General features: G+C 52.0%; 1 protein-coding gene across 1 annotated transcript in view; it reads left to right on the forward strand.

The window, feature by feature from the left end:
- The first annotated feature begins 2,410 nt into the window (after positions 1-2,410).
- The window catches only part of WSCD2 (WSC domain containing 2), a 63,604-nt gene continuing 42,306 nt past the window's right edge, over positions 2,411-23,708 (forward strand). The window contains exons 1-3 of the mRNA XM_019538818.1: positions 2,411-2,942; positions 18,518-18,632; positions 22,172-22,356. Of these exons, the coding sequence (XP_019394363.1) occupies positions 2,561-2,942; positions 18,518-18,632; positions 22,172-22,356 (682 nt within the window). The 5' untranslated portion in view covers positions 2,411-2,560. The remainder of the gene's footprint in view (positions 2,943-18,517; positions 18,633-22,171; positions 22,357-23,708) is intronic.

Consider the following 23,708-nt stretch of genomic DNA (forward strand, 5'->3'; position numbering starts at 1 on the left):
CCTGAATGTAAAATCTATGCCTTTCTTAAGTGAACACAACTAAGGAGTGTATGTTCATTGGAAAAACATTAATTGGAAACAATGCCGGTGACTGACCTCACTTTATTTGGGCTCTCTCAGATTGGCTGGAAGGCATAGAAGATTGTAGGTGCTGAATCACTGTGTAGGGGAGGAATTTGCATCATTTACTTCTCATTTAAACTCAGGCAGAGTAAGTTTAAAAGGGAAAGACCCATATTTAAAAAGTGCTTCAGGCAGCCATCTGGGCCAGGCTGAACTGGGTTAAGTAGTCCATGAGAAATAGCTGTGACTCTGGTATTCACCATCTTTAGCTCTCGCTGGGTGCTTGTACATGTGACAGAGGTTTAGTCCTTTGGGTTGCAGCATTCTAAGCCCCCTAAATTGAAACGACGAGTTTTTAACTGAAACCTCACCATTTCAACCACTGTCACTGTATATATGATGGTTCTGGAGGCTGCTGAAGGCAGAAGTGATGAGGGGCCTGATCCTTTTTTTTTGGCAGTCTGCCCACCTCTCCTGCAGCTGGGGGGCTATTAAGCTGTACCCTTAGTCTGTCAGCTTGCCCTCCAGCCATGGGGGAGGCAGGCAGGCTCTGTGGAAAAAAGAATCGGGCCTCTTGCTGCTTCTGCCTTCAGCAGGCTCCTGCAGCTGGCAGGATACCTAGAGCCACCCAGGAATGGGCTGGCTTGCCCCTGGGGTAGCACGGGAAGGCAGCAGGAGGACAGCTGGGTTTGCTGGTGGCTGGAGAAGGGAGGGGGAAAATGCATGGGGTGCTGGAAGCTTGGGTGGGCTGTTAGCTGTCTCAGTGTTGCCCCAGCTTGGAGGCACCCTATCCAATCCTTCCTTGAGCCCACCCAGGCTTTCAGCACCCCATGCACTATCCCTGCAACCTCTGGCAGCCTCTGGCTGCCAGCAAACCCAGTCATCCTCCTACCACCTTCCTCTGCTGCCCCAGGGGCAAGCCAGCCCATTCTCAGGTGGCCCCAGGTGTCTTGCTGGCTACAGGAGCCTGCTGAAGGGAAATGGATTGAGGGACCTGATCCCTTTTTTCCATGTAGCCTGCTCACCTCTCCCGTGGCCAGGGGACGAGCTGACTGATGGCTGCAACGTTCCAAATTGCAACATTGCAAACTAAACTACATTGGGATAGTTTAGTTTAGTTTGCAACGATGCAAACTCATTTAAAACCCACAAAGCTCAGGTACGTGTCATATGTGATGCCACTAAGCCACACAAAGGGAAATTTTCATCATGTGCACATCATGACATTGTCATATGTACAAGTGCCCTCTGAAACCAGTTGTGCAGGGACCCTCATGGTGAAGAAACAATGAGTGGAAAATTATTGGAACCTTAACAAACCCCAACCAAGTTCAGGGTCCATTCTAGGCAAAGGTTTGGGTCACTTCTGCTTTTAAGTGAACCAGCTAGTTCATCCCTCTGATGCAGGGTCCTAAAGATATGAATAGGATGAGGCCACTGTTTTTTCATAATGACCTACCATCATAACAAGCACAGTTTAAGGGGGTTCCTCCATGCTGGACCATGGCACAGAGGAGAGTCAGTAGGAGGTGAGACATGTGTGCTTTTACTTCAAGAGAATAGGAGGCTCCGAGTTCTACCCCAGGACATTTCAAATGACCCTAGGGTGCACATCATACCAACAGATCCCTAGGCAGCCCCAGATTTCCACAGGAGAGTGTCCTTGGCCGCTGTACCAACGTACTCAGCTTACAAAGTAAAGAACAGAACTGGTGTTGTATCTCAGCTGTGACCCAACTTTCTTCAAGGGTGGGGGGAGGGTGTGCAGGGTTTCTGACCCTACAGCCTGTTCCCGTCTTAACGCTTGACAGCACACTTTTTCTAATGATTTCTTTTCCCTTTGACTTGCAGGTAGAGGTCTCTTATCCTGAGACTGCAATGAATGGATATACACTGAACAAAGGGGTCCAGTCAGCATTTCATACCTGGACAAGCATCCAGGGACCTTTCGTTCTTTGGCTGAAAAGGAGACAGTGCCATTTCCATTAGAGAAATGCTTGCAAGAACCTGCGCCAAGGAGCTGAAAGCTGAGAAAGCCAGCGAGGGGAGCTGGGTCAGCTGATCAGCTTTCAAATCGCCTTCAAACACTCGATTTTCTTAACATGATCCCTCCATCAATGGAGTCTCCAGGGCACCCCTTAGAAACTTTAGCAGGAGACAAATAAGTGGAGCCAAGCAGAAGCAACCGTGATACATTTTGAGAAATACCTCTTTTGAGCACAAAAACAGGAACTGAAAAATATACTTTCAACTCCTTCCCCAGCCACCTGGGACTTGAGAGAGTTCGGAGATATTTTTGTACGAGTTCGAGACCGCCCGCCTCATTTTACCTTCGCAGCTTGGTTTGACAGAAAGCCATTGTCCTTCCTTCTCCACTTGCCGTATAGCCGTCATTCCCAGCCTGGTCTCGGACATTGCAGCTACAGTCGCAATATTACAATCACTGCCTTTGCTTTGCAACTTCCCACCCAACATCCAAGCAAGGAATGAAGGCGATATGGCCAAACTATTGGTAAAGTTCCAGCGTTATTTTCGTCGGAAACCCGTTCGTTTCTTCACCTTGATTGCTCTCTACCTGACGGCAGGGAGCCTGGTGTTCCTGCACTCTGGGTTTACGGGGGAGCCGACCGTCTCCGAGAATGAGCCCAACCCTATAGAAGGCACCAGCGAAAGGACTGAACTCCAGGACCTCGGGGTGCTTCAGCTCAGCCGGGGATTCAAGGAGGCGCCCGAGTCTCTGAACCCGGCCAGGAGATTCGGGCCCTGGTTCAAGAGCACGTCCAAAGATACCTCTGAGAGGAGCAAGGTGGGGGATTATGGTGGGACCTGGAGCAGGGCTCTCAAAGGCAGAAACGTGCGAGAGAAGGAAGAGGACAGAGGTAAGTTCTTGTGGGGTCGGGGGGAAAGCATGATGAGCAGCGTGTCCTCACTGCAGGGCAAAGGCACCGACTCGTAGCAAAGCTTTGGGTTTCCCGACCGCTGTCAGTGAGAGTTTTGCTATCAATGAGCCCCGAATTTAACCCTGATTTGTTGCTTCTCCTGCTTGGAGCATGTTTCCCTTGGCTTTATCGATTCGAGTTGCCCTACTTTGGCTGGGAAACAAATTTCAGCATTCGACAGATCTCACCAGGAGGGATTTTTTCTCCTAGATATTCAGCCTGAATTTTCCATTGCTCATTTCCATCTCCTAACGACTCCCGGCCCTTGGACTCAAACAATCCTTCTACCTTTAGGCTGTTTGCAAGCAGCGCTTACAAAAATCCACGTCTCCTCTGGGGAACTTTAACCGGGGTGACAATAGCAGAGCAAACTTTGCCAGGAGAAGAGCTGGCAGAGGCTCAAGGTCTAGTCTGCCCTGGGGGGTCGCGTACGTGAACATGCTCAGGGGTCTCTCGCAAGGAAAGGGTCTTGTTCACCAGCACGGCTGCACAGACCCAGATCTGGCTTGCGTTATGTCACGTCTCCATTGTGCTCGGTGGGCTTCCTCTGGTGCACATTGGTGTAAGGGGAACTTAGCACGGATTTGGCCCCTGTGCTCTAACTAGAGCCTGTGCTAGGACTGTCGCTCTGCAAATAACCTCTGCTCCCCTCCTAGGACTGCGCTGGCCTCTATTCATTTATAATGCTCACCCGGGATGCCTAATTGAAAGGATGAAAAAAGACTGAAAGCCACAGATTCACGTGGGTTTCTGTGTTTGATGCTGCCCGTGTACTCCAGCGGATAGGGAAGCACTGCAGTGGATCAATGCTTTTACTCAGCCTGCCAAAAAACTAGTGCCAATACCAGCAGTCCCAGTCTTTGTGTGTCCCTGTGATCCAGGTATCCCAGAGCGGTCTTTGCGTATGACGGGGGACATCAGAAAAACCTCCTCCAGTCCCTCTGAAACATGCAGTCTCCATTTGCCCACTCCTGATTTCACACACCGCTGACAGTGCCTTTGCGACGGTGACTTATTGCACCGCTTCTGATGTGCTTATCATCTCTGAGAACCTAATTTACAGCACCTGACAGGACAGTTATTTTACGAGGGATGCTGAGTTATCAGAGCTTCTGTTTCTTTACCGAGCAGGGCGGCAGAGGCAGCTTTTGTGTCTTCCCGATCATTATTTCCATTAGTGCCCGAGCATGTCACAGAAAGGCAGCACCATCATCCATTTCTCTGCCGAGAAGAGGCATGCCAGAGCTCTGTTTGACACTGGGCAGCATTCACAGGCTTTCTGCACAGAGCAGGCGGCCAGGGCCACGACTTGAATATTCGTTTCCAAACCAAACACAACTCCATGTCATGATCTCCTGGATTCCCTCCCTCTAAAGATGCGCGCGGCTCCACGAGGAGTTTCTGAAATGATTCGTGCCATTGGTACAAGCTATAATGAGAATGGATCTTCTGGCCCGGTTCCTATTTGCTCCTTTGCTGTACTTACAGCTATGTGATCGCTTAAGGATGAAACATTTCCAAGACTGCTAGCCCAATGAGCCTGAGAAAGACATTTATATCCCTTTGATCATGAAGACACCTTATCAATATTTATTACCGTTAATACTCCTATTATACTTCACCTATTTAACTTGGCCATCCCGGATACAAATTCCTCCTCGAGTAATGGGAAGCTGAAGTGCAGGCAATTATATTTGCAGTAAGGTCTCTGATACAACCTATAATGTCATGAAATATCAACTATTCCTCGCTCTGCAGGGCAAATCATGTAAAACGTAGCACAGACTTGCTAGAATATTATTAACGAACAAGGCTAAGCTACTTAAGTAGTTTGCATTGATTTTTTTAAAATGTCACTTCTCTACCTTTAAGGTAACTACATGCAGACAACCACAAATGCTCACAAAGGTGCTCTTATGGGGGGAGGTGGATCTCAAAAGTCTGCTCTACATTTGGCTAACTGGACTTTTTCCATCCACCCAAGGAGACCTCTGGGTGGTGGCTACCTCATGAAACCTGGACCAACCTACCTCCAGTTGGGTGCCCAAAATTAGTGGCCAACTCAGAAACAAATACTTCCTGGCTGGAACAACATTTTAGCTTTAGCAAAACATTAGCTTTCTCTTCCAATAGTGTCTTGACACCCACCTTGCTGGGGTCATCTGACCCAAGAAGTCTTTCTTGCCCAAGTGCTGATGATCTGTAAGGTCCCTTCCAGCCCCTAACATCTCTGAAACTATCTATGAAAATCCCCTGCAAATGTGGCACTGCGGGGGAAAAAAAATCAGAGCACAGCACCTAATCTGTTGCCAGGAAGGTACCCTATAATGACCCGCAATGACCTGTAATCTATATTTCCAGGTACAAATGGTACATTTTCAAGGCCCATACACTTCACCTTGAGCTCTCAATCTGCTGCTTCTGTCCCCTGTGAAGTACTAACTCGCGTCTTCGGTTGAGTGTGAATGCTGTTACAATTTGCTGTCATTAATAAAGTGGGCTGGTGAGAAGAAGCAATATAGCATATTGCTACAGTACAGTGCACCTGTGACAGCCACATAATGGATTGCCTTGGTATTTAGGGAAATAGCAGTAGCTTTATCCATTACGGGAACACAAAACGAATCAAAAAACACCCCCAACGGTGGCAACTACTAACCCTGTATCCCGGAGCAGAGTCAAGCCCTTTCGCTTTGTGATGACTTTCTTCCCCACCTTAGGGAAGGCTGAGACGGACATGAAGCAACAGGAGATGCCATGTGATCACCTCTGCTATTTTTGAAACAGGGTGGGTAGTTTTGTTGCACAATTAAAGAGTGGCCGATCTCCTTGGGAAAGCCATAACGTCTGTAAAGTGACAGTGAATGGTCCTAAGGACCCCCTGCGCGCTAGAAAATGATGCTATTCTTTACTTTCCCCGCTGTCACAACCAAATGCAATGTTCCTCCGTCAGCTCATCTAGGTATTTTTGCAAGCGCGCAGCTGGCTTCAGCATTAAGGGTGCAATTTTATTTCCATTTGGTCATCTAAGCTGCCATTAGGTCAGCAGACGTCGCCCAGTGCTGTTTGCTGAGTGAGAGCCCAGGGCTGCCTCCCATCTTATGGTAGGCAGAGTCTTTTGGTTCGAGTTGATCTCTTTCCCACTTGGAGGCAGGCTGATGTTTCCAGCAAGCTTTCGGATAGCACAGTATCCTTTTTTAATCCCTTTCCGTCTTACGAGGCGTGCAGCAAAACTGTGGCAACCTAAGGATTTTGCAGCTGTTACTAAGCCTAGCCCGACAGATCGGCTGTGCAGCCCTTGCTTTCCAAATGCATAGGCCTGTGCCTCCTTGGCTGACGTTGCATCGCTGTTGGCCATCAGCAATATAGGGCCTATGACACACACCCAAATGGTTGTCTTGCTATCCAGTGGTACACGTAGTCTGCAGACATTTCAGATCAACCCTCTGTAGGGACTGAGCAGCTTTTGTGCGTCGGTAGAAACCTGGGTTGGACGCGTGCACCGACTCCGTGCGCTATCGGCCCGTTCGACGTATGGACCAGTAATCCCTGTGGAGCCTTTAAGTGACTTCCACCCCACATACGAGCAGAGAGAAGACAGGATGCCCAAGTAAATAAATAGCCCCCCTCTTCTCCTGGTGCCCCATCGCGTTCCCCAGCTCAGAAGAGAGGAATCAGTGAAATCTATGCAGTTGTGTTCATTAGACTAATTTGAATTGACATTTAGAGAATCTCAACCAGATGGTTCGTGATAAAAAACTGTCAGTCACTGTAAAGCAACATGCCGTCTTCCTGTTCCTGGCCATATGTAACGTGTCCACAGCAATTAACCTCTGATAAAATGGCTTCTAATGCCTAATGACAGAGACAGGGGATTGGCTCCGGGAGGCTGCATCGCCACGAGCGCGTCGTGCTAGCCGCCGAGGAGCGAGTCACGCGGGCCTCGGAGACGCTGGCGGAAGGGGCTACTTTATGCTCAGAGCAAATACGGGCGCTACTTCCATTCAATTTATGCATTTTTTGTTCCCAGCGAGAAGCTGGCCTGAATAACGTGCGGAGGGATTTTCAAGTTCCAGAAGTCCAGCCCATTTTTTGGCTGGCGCTGGAGTCGTGTCCTGGGGACAGGAGGGCTGTGCGTTCGGTGGCGCAGCTGAACCGGTCATCGTGTGGCAGCAAAGCATTGCCACAGCTCAGATACCGTGTTTGTAACTCGATTCATTAGCCGCTCCATTGTGAACGCTTTTCTTTTCCCCGTAATGGTGCCGAAAGATTTGGGACGATCGCTCCGACTGCGCGAAGCTCGCCGTTTGTACCAGGCGCAAGCACCTCCCGGCTGTAATTAGCAGGAGCGCATGAGCCCTGTATGAGATGCTTGGGAGCGAACAGACCAGGCTGAGATGCTGCCCGGATGGGGGCTGCTGTGCTCACCACCTCTCTGCGGTGCAGAAAGGGGCAAACTTAGGAAACAATTTGGCCCGGTGCTTATAGTCTGTTTTTACCCTAGACCTTTCTGCTCCTTCTTTGAGAGAGTGACCTGGTGATATACCGGCCTCTGGGATGGATCGCAGAAAGGGAAGCATCAAACTAGGGCATCTTCATCACTGCAGCCCAAGCCTTTGCCGCTTGTGCTGGCCGAAGCTGTCCATGACCGATTAGGAGTAGTAGGCTTTTAACACATAACTTATTCATCCACGTACCACACGTACCTTTTCTCCCCATGAAAATCAGCCTCTGTAATTTGGGAGTGGGGGGCATCTTAAACAAGGAAGCTCTGAACAGTTTGCGGGGGGGGCAGGCACATGGTATGTGAATACATATGGAAATAGCGATTGAGCACTGGCCCAGCTTGCCGAGGGGTGCCGCTGCCCCCACCGACGCCGAATATCTCTGCCTGACAGCGCGATGGCTTAGCAGTCAGTAACTAGCTACAGAAACCCCGGAGAACTAGAGCAGGTCGGTCGTGTTCCCATAGTTAATCAGCAGGTTTCACGTTCCCCGTGTCACGGCACATGCTGTCTTGCAAGCGCTGCCTCTTTCCCCCCCACATCTCTTGGGGCACTCGGCGTGCTTCAGGTAACCCAGCAAGAACAAAATCCACCCCTGAGGACAGGAGAGCCCTGGGCATCACTCCAGTCTCAACGTCCGGGGGCTGCTTTTGCTGGATTTCCCCAAAGGCACGGATTTGACCCTTGACAAATCCCAAATGCCCGCGGCACAAAGAAAGAAGACGTTTCCTGAATAGCCATCCAGCCAAATCTGCCCCTGGTCCCCATCCTTTGGGGGTCAGAGGATTTGCATTCTGGTGCAAGTGAGCCCCACCCTAAATTCGGGGGCTAGTCATATATTTCCTCTCCGTTTCCCATTGAAAGCTCAGGGGCGGGCTCCTATGTGACTTCGGTAGAGCCAAGATGAATGCCAGGCCTGTCGCTGGGGGCTTTTGGTTAACCCAGAGCCGGAGCGAGGGACTCCTTACGGCATTAAATACACCGACCCATGTGTGAATGCTGGAGAAGTTGCCCCATGCCAAAGGCACGAGGCTTTTGATCGGCTGCCTCGAAAATCACGATCAGATATTCTGACCCCCCTCCCGGAGCCCGAGCAATTCTTTACATCTGCTTTCAGCAAGCAAAATGACAATGTCACGTGAGCTCACAGGGAACGGGAAGGAGCAGGCAGCGAGTGCAGAGCCAGCGAGACCCGCACCAGCCCCTGACCCGCTGCAGGCCGTGGGCTATTGCTCTGTCTTGCACATTGCCTCGGCACCAACACTTGGCACTTCCCGGGCACCTGACGTCTGATCAGGAAATCCTGCCCCATTGCCACAGCTGAGTTAATATTAGGCTCTTAAAGAAATGATCCGGTTTCCAGAGGTGCTGCAATGCCACAACTTCCACAGAAAACAGTGGGGCCCTGACCCTGAGCCTCCGTGGGTTGGGTCTCCAGGGGCCTCATTCAGGATCGGCAGCCTTGAAGTATTTGGCCAACGGACACATGCATGAAGAGGCGAAAAAGGGGCTACTTTTGAAGCCGTCTCATGGGCACCGAGTAATTATTCTGGGCTAGCAAACCACAATGCATGCATTTTATCCGTGCCTCTACTGCAGAAGGGACCACACCGCTGCGGCAGCCCTTGTGATCTCCTCTCCCATTTCTCCTCCTGTGCTATCCTTTAACTATCCTGTCAGGGAATTTACCCACCGAGATCTTAAAACTTCTTGGTTGCTTTTAAAAGCCGGCTGCAGCACGGCTACTCTTAGCTGCAGGCCGTGCATCCCTGAGTCTGAGGCTTTTAAGGCCATGCAAAATGCCTTTCTCCCAGGCGGCTGGAAACAGCAGAAGGATGCTCCGAGAGCCAGGAGCAGAGGACGGGGTTTCAAGCAGCGCGCTCATTTTCCTTGGCTCACCAAACGCCTGTAGGGTCCCGACACGAGGGCCCGTCTGCCCACAAGATATGGGATGCTAAAACATGGGCAAAGCTAGCGCAGGTGTCTGGTCAACCTGCAAAAGGAGTGGCCCTGAGAGTCCCCTGCACGGCCAGCTGCCCTACTTCTCTGCTGCGGCAACTGCATTTTAACAGCGGCCAAAGGGACTTCGATGGTTTTGTCGTACGAACCTGGAAAACGTGCTGGAATTCACGGGGATAAAAGGCACTCTGTAAACATTAAAGCATTCATTATTAATATCACTGGCATATTTACAATGCTAATGCTGCTTACGGGTGAAAGCAGGTATTAGATGATATAGAGGTCACGAGAACAGGGCTGAATACATAGCGGCTGCTTGGAGCTATACGTGATTCAAATCAGCCCTGGTCCAGGGGCATCTGTGAAGTCACAGCAGGCCCGAATTGGTCCAAGTGTGTTATTTATTGCTATACCCAGTAGCTATATATTTATTTAACTCTTATCTGTTAGTCTAACTGGGTCACAGTCTTCACTGTGCCTCCCTTTACCCTCCCCACTGTGTTAACTCATTATCCTCATATCTCTTTCCTAATAAGTTGCTGGACACATATGTCAAGAGCAGTGTGCTGAATATAATGCACATCAGTCCCTGGCCCTGTGAAAATTAGTGGAGTAATCCATATCCGTTAGATTTATCGTGAACAAAATTAGTTGACCTTCTGAAACCTGTTCAGCTTTGTGGAAATGCCGAGTTATGCCGGATATAATTGGAAGCAATGAGCTATGACTGTTTGGTGGTTAAAGTTATCAGACCACATTTCCCTCAGTCTTCCTCCTTCCTTCTCCTCATCCTCCAAATCTCTTTGCATTGGGGAGCAGGCGGTCAGGTCTGACTTGGGTCTTAAAAGCCTCCAGGGAATCTGTAACCTTGGAGGTTTTTAAGACCCAGGTAGACGAAGTCTTGGCTGGGATGATGTAGTTGGGGCTGGTCCTGCTGTGAGCAGGGGGTGGACTGGCTGTGACCCCCTGAGCTCCCTCCCACCCTCATGTTCTCTGATTTTCATGTCAGCGGTCATCCAGGGAGAGCCCATGGTCACGTTGCGTTTTCCCGTTATTTGAAGGGGGTCGCTGGACTCTTTGAGGCGGCAGACGCAGCCTTACGCCCCAGCGTATCTACTGTTCCCCCCATCTCTGGGTCCTCTGCAGACTTGGTGAGGGTGCACTGCATCCCATCGTCCAGGTCGGCGATGCAGACATTGAACAAAACTGACCCCAGGACCAACCTTGGGGCACCCCGCTTGGTACCGGCTGCAAGGACTTCCCGGTCTTCCTGCCGGTTTCCCAGGCTCTGTGCATTTGTACGGGCACTTGAGCTAACTAGCTGATCGCCCTGATTTCTCAGAAAGTATGAGAGACCCTCCCCTGTTGCCCCCTCCTGCTTGCCCTTCCTCCAAGTCCCCTGCTTCTCCATATACCTCGGGGCTTGGGTCTGCGTCCCCTGGCAAACCTAGTTCAAAGCCCTCCTCATGGGGTTCGTGATCCCGTCTGCAAAGACGCTCTTCCCTGTCTTCACTGGCAAGCAGAGAAGAAAGGGAATTAGTCGTATCCAGTAGAAGTCACGCCCGGAGCCCTTCGTCCAAAGACCGGGTCGCTGGGGTTTAGCCGGGTTGCTGCAGGCCCGGGCTGAGGATGACCCTGTGCTGGAAAAGGGTTTCTCAGCACTGTTTGGAGGCCCGCACTCAGAAACGGGAGCTGATCGAGCGCAGATTTAGGAAGAAAACATTTGAAAGGACCCATTTGGCTTCTGCACATTGCAGAGCTAATCAGAGACACTTCTGGAGTCGCGTGCCGGGGGCCATTCTTCTCCTAATCAGTAAACGGCACATCCCTGTCAGAAGAGATTAATAGACATTACACTAATAGATTACCAAATAGCTGGCTACCCACCCAGTTCTTGGAAAATTAATTTTTTTCCCCTTCCTTTTTTTTAATTGGCATAAGAAATGACTGTAGGCTCAGTTCACGGAACAAACAGCTCACGTGGCTCACATTTGCAAAGGATCTTTTCAGCAGAGCATGCATTTTGGATCTGATTTGAAAAGAGGAGGTGAAGGCAGAGGGAAATGCATTGGCTACACCTGTTAGCGCCCTCAAGAAAAAGCACCTCACTTAGTTATTCAGCACGGTGCATCTTTGATTGGCCACGGCGACGGCCACCCCTGAGCATCAGCTGTGGCAAAACTCTCCAGTCCTTAACAATACTCTCATTTAGAGTTAGAGCTGCCTGAAGACCGCAGACTATTTCCCACAACTACCCAGGGGCTTGTTTAAATGAATTCACTCGAGCCTTGTTTGCACTCTTCTGTGTATTCTTCCCATTAGCATTTGAGTTTCGCTGCTAAGACAGTTTATGGAAAATAAATGTCAAGTCTGCATGCCTGACTGTTCCAGGAAATCATTTTTTTCCCCGTGTGTTAGCACAGACCCATTTGCAAGCTCATCCAGTCCAGGAACAGGGACACGTGCCTTTCCTGCCCAGTCGCAACTCGGGGACACGACCAACGCATGACTAATCAGACCAAGTGTATCTAGCCAAACTCGCCCGTTTGAAGAGTGCTTCCCGAACAGCACCGGATCAGAGTGCACGACTTTAAAGTGCCCACAGAAGCAAATCCGAGCTCTTCCTCTTGTTGTAAATCACCAAGAAAGACTAGATGTGTTAAATGTCTCATTTTATACAAATTATTTAGTCATCATTATTTCTTTTTCACTGACACCTTCCACAGTGACTATTTCTCAGTGTTCCCCAACGACCTTAATTCTGCCATGCTTTGGCACAAGGCATCGTAGCATCCCTGGCTCTGGATAATGTGACACTGGCTTTTAAGAGCACATGAGATTTCTTTCTGTGTGGCCTCATCTAGGTTGTCTGGCTGCTTTATCCATAACCTTTCTTACCTCGGCATGTTTGGATTTCTTTCCTTCTGAAGGTCTTGGAAATGTAATGTTTGGTTTGGGACCATTAGACTTTCCCTGCTGGGTTTTTTTTCCCCCCACTCTGAATGAGCTGATATGCTTAGATGGAGTTAATGTTAAGTGTAAGCAGATTTTGGCTGGTGAACGTAGAACAAAATACTACAGTAGTGAACAGGAGCGGTCTGGACCACCCACGAGCTGCGTGGGTCTTTCCTGCCTGGTTTTAAATATAAAAACAATGGGACAACCTCCCTCCTTTAAACAGGTTTCTGAATGTGAACAGAGTGCAGCTTTAAACACCCAAATGCTGAGCTACAGCTAAGGAGCAGGAGACATCGACCCTTCCTGGGGTTTACTTCTAGCATCGGGGCAGCCCATATGCCCTTAGTTAGTGATGCTCAATCTATCTGGCCCCGTGGGCTGGAAGCGTGGTGCGGGGCTGGTCCACAGACCATGGTCCCCGTGGGTGTATTGGTCCGTGGGCCTGATCCAGTATTATCTTGCACACTGGCTTGGCCCCGCGTGCCAGATCCAGCTGCAGCTTGACCCCACACCCGGGGCGCGGGGTGCAGGGCGCGGGGCGCGGGGTCGTGTCATCCAGCAAGCAGGGCTCCCCACAGGTCTGGAAACTTGGCATCAGGGGTGCAACGGCAGCGTTGATTGACATGGCTCCAAGAATGGGGGCAATTAACACTGCCGCTTGCCCCAGACCGCTGCTCTCCCACTGCCAAATTTCCAGGCCCGTGGTGAGATGCATGGGCCAGAGGACACAGCTTTGCAGGCCAGGTGCAGCCGGTGGGCTGGAGGTTGAGCCCCACTGCCCTAGGTAACCTTTTCAGAAATAAAGCATCAGCACTTTGCATGAGTGATAAAGCAGAAAAAGAAAATGCATTTACATCTGGCCATTACAGTGTTTACTTTAAAGTAACAGTCTCTCTGCCCACTTCCTTGAAGAAATGCCAGTCCATCAATTATCGAACCAAACCCTGATGTAATTAATACATTTTCATGCAATATATCGATTGACCATTCTTTGGAGGGCAAAGGTTTGGTTAAATACATCAATAAAATAAAGATAGAGCCAAAAATTAGCATTCCTCCCATTCGGCACTTGGAGAAAGGCCAGAGCTTTCACAGCGTTGCCCACAGCAGGGTCAGACTTCATCGACGACTGACGCTATCGCATCTACAGCGGCTCCCTGCCAGGCTTTCTCCCCGCAGCTTTCAACAGCTCCAGCCGCGCCGTGCCGTAGCGCCGGGCTTTCTGCGTGGAAGGCAGCGTCCCAGGAGGCAAATGTCACGTTGTGACGGAGCCAGGACCCTCTCCCCTGCCTTTTGGGGGAGCGATGTGTGTAGCGAGAGGAAATGGCCTGAGGAAACCCACGCAAAGCCAGAGACCCAGACTAGCAGGGGTGCTGGGGCTATCGGGAGTGCATCTTCCCTCATTCAGAGGCGGCGGGATCCTCTCCCATTCCCAGCCAACACCGTGCCAGCAAACCTGCAGTGCCCACCAGACCCAAGCCCCCCGCTCGCCTGCCCCTGCTAAATTAGCTCCCTCAGGCCTTTTTGTGTTTAACCCCTGCTCTCCTGGTTTCTCCCAACTTCTTGGTATCAGAATTGCGCGGTCCGGCGGATGAAATCAGAGTAGCTCCTCTGTCTTCAGCGGCAGAGAAAATGAACCGCAGAAAGACAACTAGCGAGCGGTCAGGGGGCCGCCGTCTGTTAGACTCCACGGAGGAAGTCGATGCAAGGACTTGGGGAGTGCGGCTGGTCTTAACACTGCTCCGGGGAACTTTCAGTCCTTCGTTAACGTTTCTGGTCATTGCATGCAGCCACGATGTCACGTCTAAGGATGCGCGGCTGCTGGAGCCTCGGGAGGCATTTGCCTCCAGCGTGTTCACTGCTGAACACGACTGCGGGCACTGTCGTTCCCTCGGCATACCGGATATTGTGCCGAGGCAGTATCTTCAACTCCTGAGTCCAAGGGACTTCATACCAGATCTCAGCCGAAGGCCTGACCACACGCCACCGTACATGTATGGTGTTAAAACACAAGTGGACAGATGTGGCAGACCTCTACCCTGCGGTCATGCCACCCAAGCTGGTGTGGACTCACCCTGGAGAGCCATAGGGCTGAAAGTTTTATCAGCTCCTGTCCAGCCACTTGGCTCAAGGCCACCGGGCTATTACTAACAGCGAGGCGCCGACTGTACGTAGATAGTCGAGGATAACTTCTCATCTGTCCGCTCCAGATAATTGACAGAGAACTGCTCATCGGTGCGCCTGGGCTAATTGACACTGGCACACACCACTCTCGTGAAATGCTCCAAGTATCCGGGCACAAAGGGAAGCATCAGGGCCAGCCCAGGAAGGATGTCAGCTTAATTCCCTTTGTAGGGAAAATAGAAAGTACTGCCCTTAGCACAAAGCTATACCTCGTTTCCCATCCATATTGATTGCCTTTCTGCTTTAAGTACCATTTCTAAATGGCTTGCAGCTTTCTGCAAGGTGATGTCGAGGGCACATTACACTCTGAACACGTAGTTATAAAGCAAGCAAACAAATGGGGATGTTGGGTTGAACGGCCCTATTTAAAAAAAGCACGCCGTGGCAAGCCAGGTGCGGTGTCGTAAAGCAGTCAAGCTCACAGATGTTACCCAAGGTTTAATGCCTCTCGCGGCTGTGCCACCTCCACCTGAGCCGCACATCGGCCTCACAACCGGCAGAGCCTTGCCGACTTCACGGCTCCCTTGCAAATCGCCTGGCCCCTGCATGAAATGATTGGCATCTGTCAGGAGCCGGATGATGGGTGGCACCGATGTAAGGCCCCGACACTGCACGGGGAGAAGTCTAGCTGCATGCTGGCATGCTTCCCGGGGAGCAAATGCTTTACTGTCAGGAATGACTGGCATGTCTAACACAGGGGAACAGCGCAGTGCAATGGTTAGCGCTGCGCTGCGAGTCGGGAGACCTGCATTCGGTCCCGCGACCTGCTGCAGCAAACGCTTCTCTTTCTCTGCGCCCGGCTCCCCTCCTCATTCCCGGCTGGCTTCAAGGCTAAACTCTTCTGGACACGTTCTGCTGTTCGTACAGTGCCCAGACGTGGGTACGAGCGCCGCGTCCTGCCTGCTGCCGCCAGGAATAGATGCAGCCTTCCAGGAAGCACTGGCAGGACGGAGACTCCTCGAGGTATCCAAGGGAGTCAGATGCCCCACTTCAGAGGACCCGGGCATAAATAAGTGCTGGCCACCCGCCCCGTTTGAAAGCCTAGCTTCAGTTCCCAAAACTTTGTGAAGTATGGGGTGGCCAGCGGGTCTGCCGAAGCAGTCTTGTAAGGGCAGATGCAATGCCCAGATCGCTGCACCGCCGTGCTGCATGCCAGGGCTTAAAGGAGCCCCGAGCCCCGGCGCTGAGACCCCTTCCCCTGCGATTACTGCTTTAGCCCCAGTGGCCACACGATGCTCTTAGCAGTGAGATGACCCTGCCCGCTCTCGAGCGTCGGCTCCGTGCAGCGTGCAGGATTCGTCGCTGCGTGAGCCAGGGGAGAGGAGCAGGATTGCCAAGTCTTTAAAAAGGACTGGCAAATTCAGGGTTGGTCAGTAGGGTTTGTGCTTGTGCATGCTGAGAGATGGGCACGCTTCAGCAGAGAAGCTGTGCACCTGCAGGGATCAAAGGAGGATCCCCACCAAGGAGCTCACCAGGTACGTGAGAAACTGGCCGTAGCCGGAGACGCGGGAGCGCGTGGCACAAGGGCCTGATGGTAGAGAGCAGAGCCCGGGGAAAATGAACTCAGCTGGTGAAATCTTGGCCCTCTGGTTGTACCAGGGCAGGTGCCAAGCTAGGAAGCACTCAGTAGAGGAGCTACGCTGGACTTCTGGATCCATTTGAATCAATTAAAACCAAAGGAAAAGAGGCACCTCAATTTCTTTGGGGAATCAGCGCCTCGGCTATTGGGGTGCAAAGCAGTTTGTGCTCGTGGGGCTGATCCAGAGTGGATATAAATCCGGGGATCCACTCACATCAGTAGATGCGGGGGGGGGTTGGTTTGGCACCACGGTTCCTGGCCTGTCCGCTCTTCGGCGCTTGCAGCATTCATTGTCTTGTCCTTTCCCATTTCTTCTTTTCTCCTCCTCCGAATTCCCACCACCGAACACTAATTTTAGAATTGACGTTTCAGCAATAGAGAACAAAAAAAAAGAAGCCAGGTCTGTGCAAAACTGATGCAAAAAACCCCCGATCTAATTTCTTTCCTGGAGTTTTAAGAACTGCTGCTTTCCCATCAGGGAATTCACTTAATTTCTGCATGTAAATCTAAAATCAAACAGAGCAGACAGCAAGGGTTCGGTTGTGTAATACGGCATTCAAAACCAACACTGTTTTTGACCAGTCCTGACAGAGGCCAAAAGTCACGATCCCTCGTATGGGTTGTAAAGACAGAGCTCAGCACGGGGCTCTCTTCTCCTTGTTGGGCTCCCATGGCTTGATCCCAAGCCATCTTGGCCCAAAGAGCCCTGGCTGGTGAAACTTCTCATCTCCAGTTCAACGGCACTGATGCAACATGCTCCCGGTCAGCGGCTAGCCTCCGTTTCCCCAGGGACTCGCGCTTACATGCCTGCTAGAGCCAATTTCCCAAACACCCCTCTGTTATCGCTGCTCTCTCTGGACGTGCCGCGGACTCCACCATGATCTATGATGCGAAGAATCAACTGACTGGTGCTAACTGTAATGTATTGAGCCATCTTCCCAGCCTTGGCTGCAGTCTTTTTTTAAATGTAAGGCAAGTCCTTGAGAGGACTTTGCTAATTATGTAGTATATAGCTTGTGGGTTTAATGATTTAGCCTTGGAACAACTATTTATGTGGCAAATGCAAGGATCTCTTGTTACGCCTGAAGTAATGGGTTTTTCCCCCCCCACCCTTTAAGTGATCAGTAGCAACAAAACCACAACTGGCTAGACACGAGGATAAAGCTGCTTCAGGAGAACAGTTAGGCAAAATCCATGCCCTTAGCTTGTAGAAAACCCCTCTCGGCAAGCAGCAGGGCCCAATGGACCTGGAGTGGCTCGGAGACAGCGTCTCATCCTATAGCTGCAGGATTGCAGTGGGTAGAACAGGGAGACGTGAGGACAGACTGCATATCCCCCCCAGCTCTCCAAGCATCGCGGGGTGCAGCCTGGGCTGGCAGACCCCCCGGTTGTATAACCCTGGGCCTGGTTGCACCCTGGGATTGAGGGGCTGGCTGCATGCCCAGCTGTGTGCTGAGCCTGGACTGCGTCTGGGTCCTTGATGCTCTCCCGTTGCACCTGCCCTTTAGCGGAGGGGATTTTCTACCACCTATGAGACAGCTCCCCATCCCCTTCCCTCTGTCCGGCGGTGTCTGCTGCTCCTGTCCTCGCCCACTGCCACGCACCTTTGGGGCCACGGTGGCGAGGGGTCATTTAGAGTGACATGGCGCTGCAGGCCAGGCCATGAATCCAGAGCTCCTGCCCATTGCAAATTATGCTGCAGCTCTTGCTTTTCCCAGCAGAAGCCGCCAAATTCCCACCCCCAGCATTTCTTCCCCTTCCAATGCAATGCTGGTAGGAGCTGGTGTGGCCTGAACAGTGGCTGCAAAGCCCGGCTATGTCACTGTGGACGATGCCTTTCCAGACTTACCCTGCCTGGATCTAAACAAGTGGAGGAATTCACAGCACTTGGCCTTCAAGGCCTCTGAAAATCTCACTGTTAGGCTCTCATGGCTTGATCCTAAGCTATCTTGGCCCCAAGAGCTCTTGCTGGTGAAACGTCTCAGCTCCATACATTGCTTCCCTTCATCCTCCAGAATATGCTGTATTTCTTAGATGGTCTAATAAAAGGTATCATCTCTGAATCAAGAGTTTTAGAGTTTTGCATTTCTTTTTGACTCGGACCAACACGGCTCCCAAATACACCCCTTTATTTGCTTTTGCATTCATTCCTTGCATCTGCATGGGTCCCTCCCACCCCGCTGTTTCCTCGATTTAAATTTCTAGGCCAGTTGAAGTAAGTCACTGAAGAGATGCAGTATAAAGTGTAGCAGGGGAGGAGGGGAGAGAGTGAGGAGGTGAGCCCCGTACACGTGAGGAAGCTGAATTTGTCTTCTCTGTCTTTCCTTCAGCAAAATACATTGGCTGCTACGTGGACAACACTCACCAGCGCGCTCTGCGTGGTGTGTCCTTCTTCGACTACAAGAAGATGACAGTGTTTCGTTGCCAGGACAACTGCGCTGAACGGTACGGTGGTAAATGAACACGGCGTCTTCATTAATTTCAGCCCACCAGCAGTATTTCTCTCTTGGCAGCTTAAGCGCTCCAGCACCTTGACCATTTTTCTTCTGCTTCCTCCTCTCGTTATTTTTAAAGCGCCTTAACTGACATTGCCAAAGATCCTGGGTTTTGATTTGGCTTTCTTTGGTTTTTTTAAACTCACCAGGAAAACCCTCTTCTGATGTCAGGCAGGCTGCAAGCAACTTCATCCCTCTTTGGTCCCGTGTGGCTGTGGGAATAAAGATTTGGCCGGGGTCAGGGCTTGCAAAAGTAAAGCTCGCAAATGCATGACATGCCAAATGAAAAAGCGCAGTTGCAGTGTGACACACGAGGGATCGTGCATCTTTCCAGGCTGCTCTGTGTTGCTTTTAAACAACGGTAATGAATGACCTTTCACCCCCGAATCCCTCTAGCCAGCTCCTTCTCTGGGCAGGGCACTTGCTTTTCTGCCTGGGAGGTGGTGGAGGGAACAGACTGACCTTCATGGAAATTAATGTCTGATTTTCTTTATTCCACATGTAAACCCTTCTACTGCAGGCGTCTTCTTAGCTCTTGCTACCACCCCCAGCTGGGTCCGCAGTGCAGGGCAGCAAGTCACCCTCCCAAACATCCCTGCAAAGAAAAGCTCTTAGCTTTTCAGCTCCCCCCACCATTTAGAGGGGAAACTGAGGCACAGAAGTGCAAAGGTGTCAAAGTGGAGAGGCAGGCAAAAGACAGGCCCAAAGCCACAGTCCCTGAGCAATCAGGGTGCCAAGGCCAAGTTTCAGGCTGGAGACAAGAGCCAGCATGGTGGTCACTTGCTCCGGGGTCAGCAATGCTGTTGTATCCCTGCCAGTCCATTAAAGGGCTGAGCGGTGTCTGGTGTGGTGTGGACGAATGGGGCAGGGTTGCCAACTGGGCCCCGGGCCTGGGAGATTTTCAAAAACACCTAAAGACCTACCTAGTTCTCTCCATGCATCCCACTGGATCCCTCTCTGCATCCTTCAGTGCCCAAATACCTTTAGAAACCAAGCATACCCAAGGGCATTATACTCCAGTGGCCTGATCCCTCTCAGAAAATTAGAAACTTTTGCTTCTTTCCAACCTTCCTGAGCACTAGCCCGTCCGTAGCGAATGCCCTACCCGCCTCTGAAACGCATCGGACAGTGGCTGCCTATTGCAGGATAATCCCTCCCTGCAACTTTCCTTATCACCAGCCATTACTGCCCCGGCGCCTGCCCCATCAGGAGGCCAAGTCAGAGGACGGAGGTCCTCCAGAGTTTTGTGACATCCTTGAGCTGTCCCATTAGTGCTGCCACCGATGCACCCAGGGGCCTTCTCTGCTCTGGCTCCCAGTGCAAAACCGAGGCAGGCCTGAGCTCTCATCCAGGGAGCCACGCTATGTTGGACCTGTCTTGCCGCTTTCTCTTGTCTGCCTTGTGCTAGTGCCAAAGGAGGCATGCTCCAGGCTATACCTGTACTTGGCAGCTGCAAACGTGAGCTAAAATTTGCAGGGCTTCTATGTCAACTTCCAGCATCCTAATACCCGAGAGCGCCCCGCTGTCAGCCCTTGCAGTCCTGAAGAAGTATAGCTCCCCGTGAGGTTCGCAGGATGAACGGTGAAGATTTATGAACCTGCAGCTGTTAGACCAGGTAAAGGAGGTGCGCATGGTGAGGCTGCAGCCAGGTGTGTGCAGCTGACAGCAGCCGGCACAGGCCTGCAGGTAAGCGTGAAGCCATGCACCCAACACAACTGATTGGCCCCTTAGGTATGGCCAGCGATGGCTCGGGAGATGGTTTCGACTGCAAACCCACCAGGCCAACAAATCTTCCCTGCTGCTGGGCTGAGCGTGCTGTGGTTATTCAGTAAATAATCGTGGGGGAGCCTCAGACTTCACCCATCCGCAGTGGGACGGCTACACGTGAGGCATCCTAGTTGGAAAGTTGTGTCGCCGGAGCTGCGTTTGCTGGTAGATGCTATGTGACAAGCTCTGACCCCTTCTCCGAAGCGCAGTGGTTTTCATCTCTGCTTCCACTTTGCAAGCTCGCTCCTGCGTGCCACGTCCCCTTGCAATCTTCTCCTTTCATATCAAATCTGTATCAAGTACAGGAGCTTTCCTCTTTTGAAGCCCTGCGAAGTCTCCATCACTTATTATTTCTCCTGCAACACACATAATGCCCTTTGCCTTTAAGTAATGCTGCTGTCTCTTGCTTTATGATCTATACGATGCACTAAGCCCTTTTTCTTTTAAAGTGATGCTGCTTCCAGCTAGTGTCTAGTAAATCATCAACAATGACCACACACCGAAAGAAAAGATCACGTTTGCTTTGTTCAGAGAACTTGAACCACAGCGAGACTCCCCTGGCGACTAGGACTCTCCTACAGGCTCTGGGAAAACTGGCGCCCTGCTACCACCAGCGCACGGAGGAATTTAGGCTGGCACATGGATGCACAGGTTGCTATAGCACATGCTAAGGCCAGCAGAGCCCAGGCAAGCCAAGCAATGTGTTTCCACAGGCCCCCTTCTCAATCTCATGCCTGGTTTACTCTGCAGGAGCTCCATTTTCACAGCTACTCCTTTTTGGAGTATATCCTGCCCATCTCCAGCTGCTGCACCACTGTGGGGCTCAATCCACTTAAAGAGCGCCTCTGGTGCTTCTCGGATGCAGGAGTTAACAGGTGTGCAAGGTATTATTGATTACTTTTTGGGCATCGTCATGACGTTTTCTACAAGAGCCTGATCAAAAGCCCGTGGAAATCAATGAGGTTAGGGCCAGGCCTTCTGACCTGGATACAGATGTCTTAAGTCATTACATGGGTTTTGCATTGCCGATTTGAAAAGCATCTCCTCCGGATCTGAAAGCAAATGTATCCTAATGTGACTTGGGTCAGAAATGCTCCCGTGAAAGGCGTGCTTCTCTCCTGGCAGTGCTCTGAATGCACTGAATAAGGAAGGGCCCAAAAGGGGAAGATGCACCAGGTTTGCACAGGATGCTCCCCTCTCGCAGGCACAATTGCTGCATGCCGGACCTCCTGCAAGAGCCTCTGATCTGCACATGCTGACGGGGCTGCACGGATGGCAGCGGGAAGTCTGCTTGGTGAAGGCCAAATCCTGAGCGGTGCTAGCTGCACTGGGGGGGCACAGTACTTCCTGGGACACTGGCGACAGCCGGGGCTTGCTATCAGAGTTGGGATCCACCGTGGGGAGCCGAGATGCATTTCCCCCATGGTGTACGTACTAGAAATGCACAGGATCTGCCTGGTGGAGGAAACTTAGCCCTAGATCACAAGTGCCCCGCGCTAGGGAGCCCTGTGCATTTCCCCGAGACCAGGTATTGTGATTGCAGCCAACATTTCCAGCAGCCTTGACGGATTACCAGTCGCCCCCCTCTAGCAAACATAACTGCTTTCCACCCCGGATGCCGCGATCCCCCGGCAGATCCGCCCTCGTTCCTCCCACCCCTGCTGTCTTGCTGTCCTCGGTGCCGGGCGCTGCTCTGGCTCTGACTCTGCTCTCTCTCTCCAGGGGCTACCTGTATGCGGGGCTGGAGTTCGGGGCCGAATGCTACTGCGGTCACAAAATCCAGGCTCTGAACGTGAGCGAGGCGGAGTGCAGCATGGAGTGCAAGGGGGAGAAGAGCAACGTCTGCGGAGGCGTGAACCGGCTCTCCATCTACCGGCTGGAGCTGGCCCAGGAGTCCGCCCGGAGATGTAAGCGATCGCCGTGTTGCGGTCTGGCCCGCAGGTGGCTGGCAGGAATGGGCGGGGAGGTGCAACGTGGGCACAGAGAGGGTCCGTGCCCCCTTCCGCGTTTCCCAGGGGCACGTGCCCTCTTGGCCTTTTTGGGGGGTGGACCCCACCTCGTTGGGTTCCTGCGATGGGCGACTGTTTGCGTTTCAACCTTCGCGGCCAGGACAGCTGGAAGCAGCCCTCCCCTCCCTTCCCGTGCTCTGTGAAGCTGGTGGTTCAAAGGGGCTGCAAGGGGAGAATAAGAGTCGGGTGCACGTGGGAAGGGGGGCTTGAGGCGACTTTCGGTGCCTTTCGATAACATTCAGAGGCATCTCCAAGCCCTCCCCACTTCCCAAGCTGTGAGACCCCTCCCACCCGCCAGCAGTCACAACAGGTGCCCGGTGAGATCAAGACCTTGGGGGGTCACGGGAGAGGGTCTCACACAAAAGTGGTCTCACGTCTACCAGGGGTGAAGCAGCGGGATTGTGCCCCGTGTTGCAGCTGTGGTTTCTCCAGGAGGCGGCTTGCACCCTTGGCAGGATGCCCCTGGCCTCTCCTGGCAGCAGCTGGACTCCGTTTCTGGCATTAGGGAACGTGGCAACTCCCCTGCGGCTCCCTTCCCCTGACCCCATCACCCCGCGCACGCTCCGTGCAGCTCGTGTCACGGCGAACCACCCCGCCACCCGCCGTCGTGTCACCTCCCCCAGGCAGAGGGGGACTTTCTGTCGGCTGCCACGCCGCGTTGCCTTTGCTGGCTTTCTCCAGACCAGGTCTGGGCGACTTCAGCTCAGGAAGAAGGGGAAAAAACCAGGGTTTGGCTGCCTTCTGGGAGGAGCCCTGGATGCCTGATCTATAATGTCTCGGTGAACACCCGTTGCGACGCCGGGGGCAGTTATTATGACGAACTGGAATCACTTGAGTCGCGCTGGCGGGGGCCGCGGGGACGCACGCGGGGAGTTATTCAGAAGAGGGCTGGAAGAGATCGTGCCGACTTGGCTCTCCGTGACAAGACACGAAAGGGAAAAATTCAATACTGGATTCATTGCGCTTGGAGCTGCCCCCCCCTTCTCTTCCTTCCCTTTCAGCCTGATGCCGTCCCTCAGACAGCCTTATTCTCTCAGACGAGCTGCACTTAATGATCATCGGGCAGCAGGAAGATGAGGGAAACGGTGCTGTTTTACAGGAAAAAACGTCTCCATCTCTTCAGTGTTGCTTTTCAGGCACCAATACTTTTCTGCATCCCCTGTGTAGCCGACTGGACATACCCATGCCCAATCCAGTAAGAAACGGCTGGGATTCGAGTGCACTCGCATCCTACAACATGCCCTCTGTTT

This window comes from Crocodylus porosus, unplaced genomic scaffold, assembly GCF_001723895.1.
Source record: "Crocodylus porosus isolate Cpor-Errol unplaced genomic scaffold, CroPor_comp1, whole genome shotgun sequence".
Taxonomy (NCBI): domain Eukaryota; kingdom Metazoa; phylum Chordata; order Crocodylia; family Crocodylidae; genus Crocodylus; species Crocodylus porosus.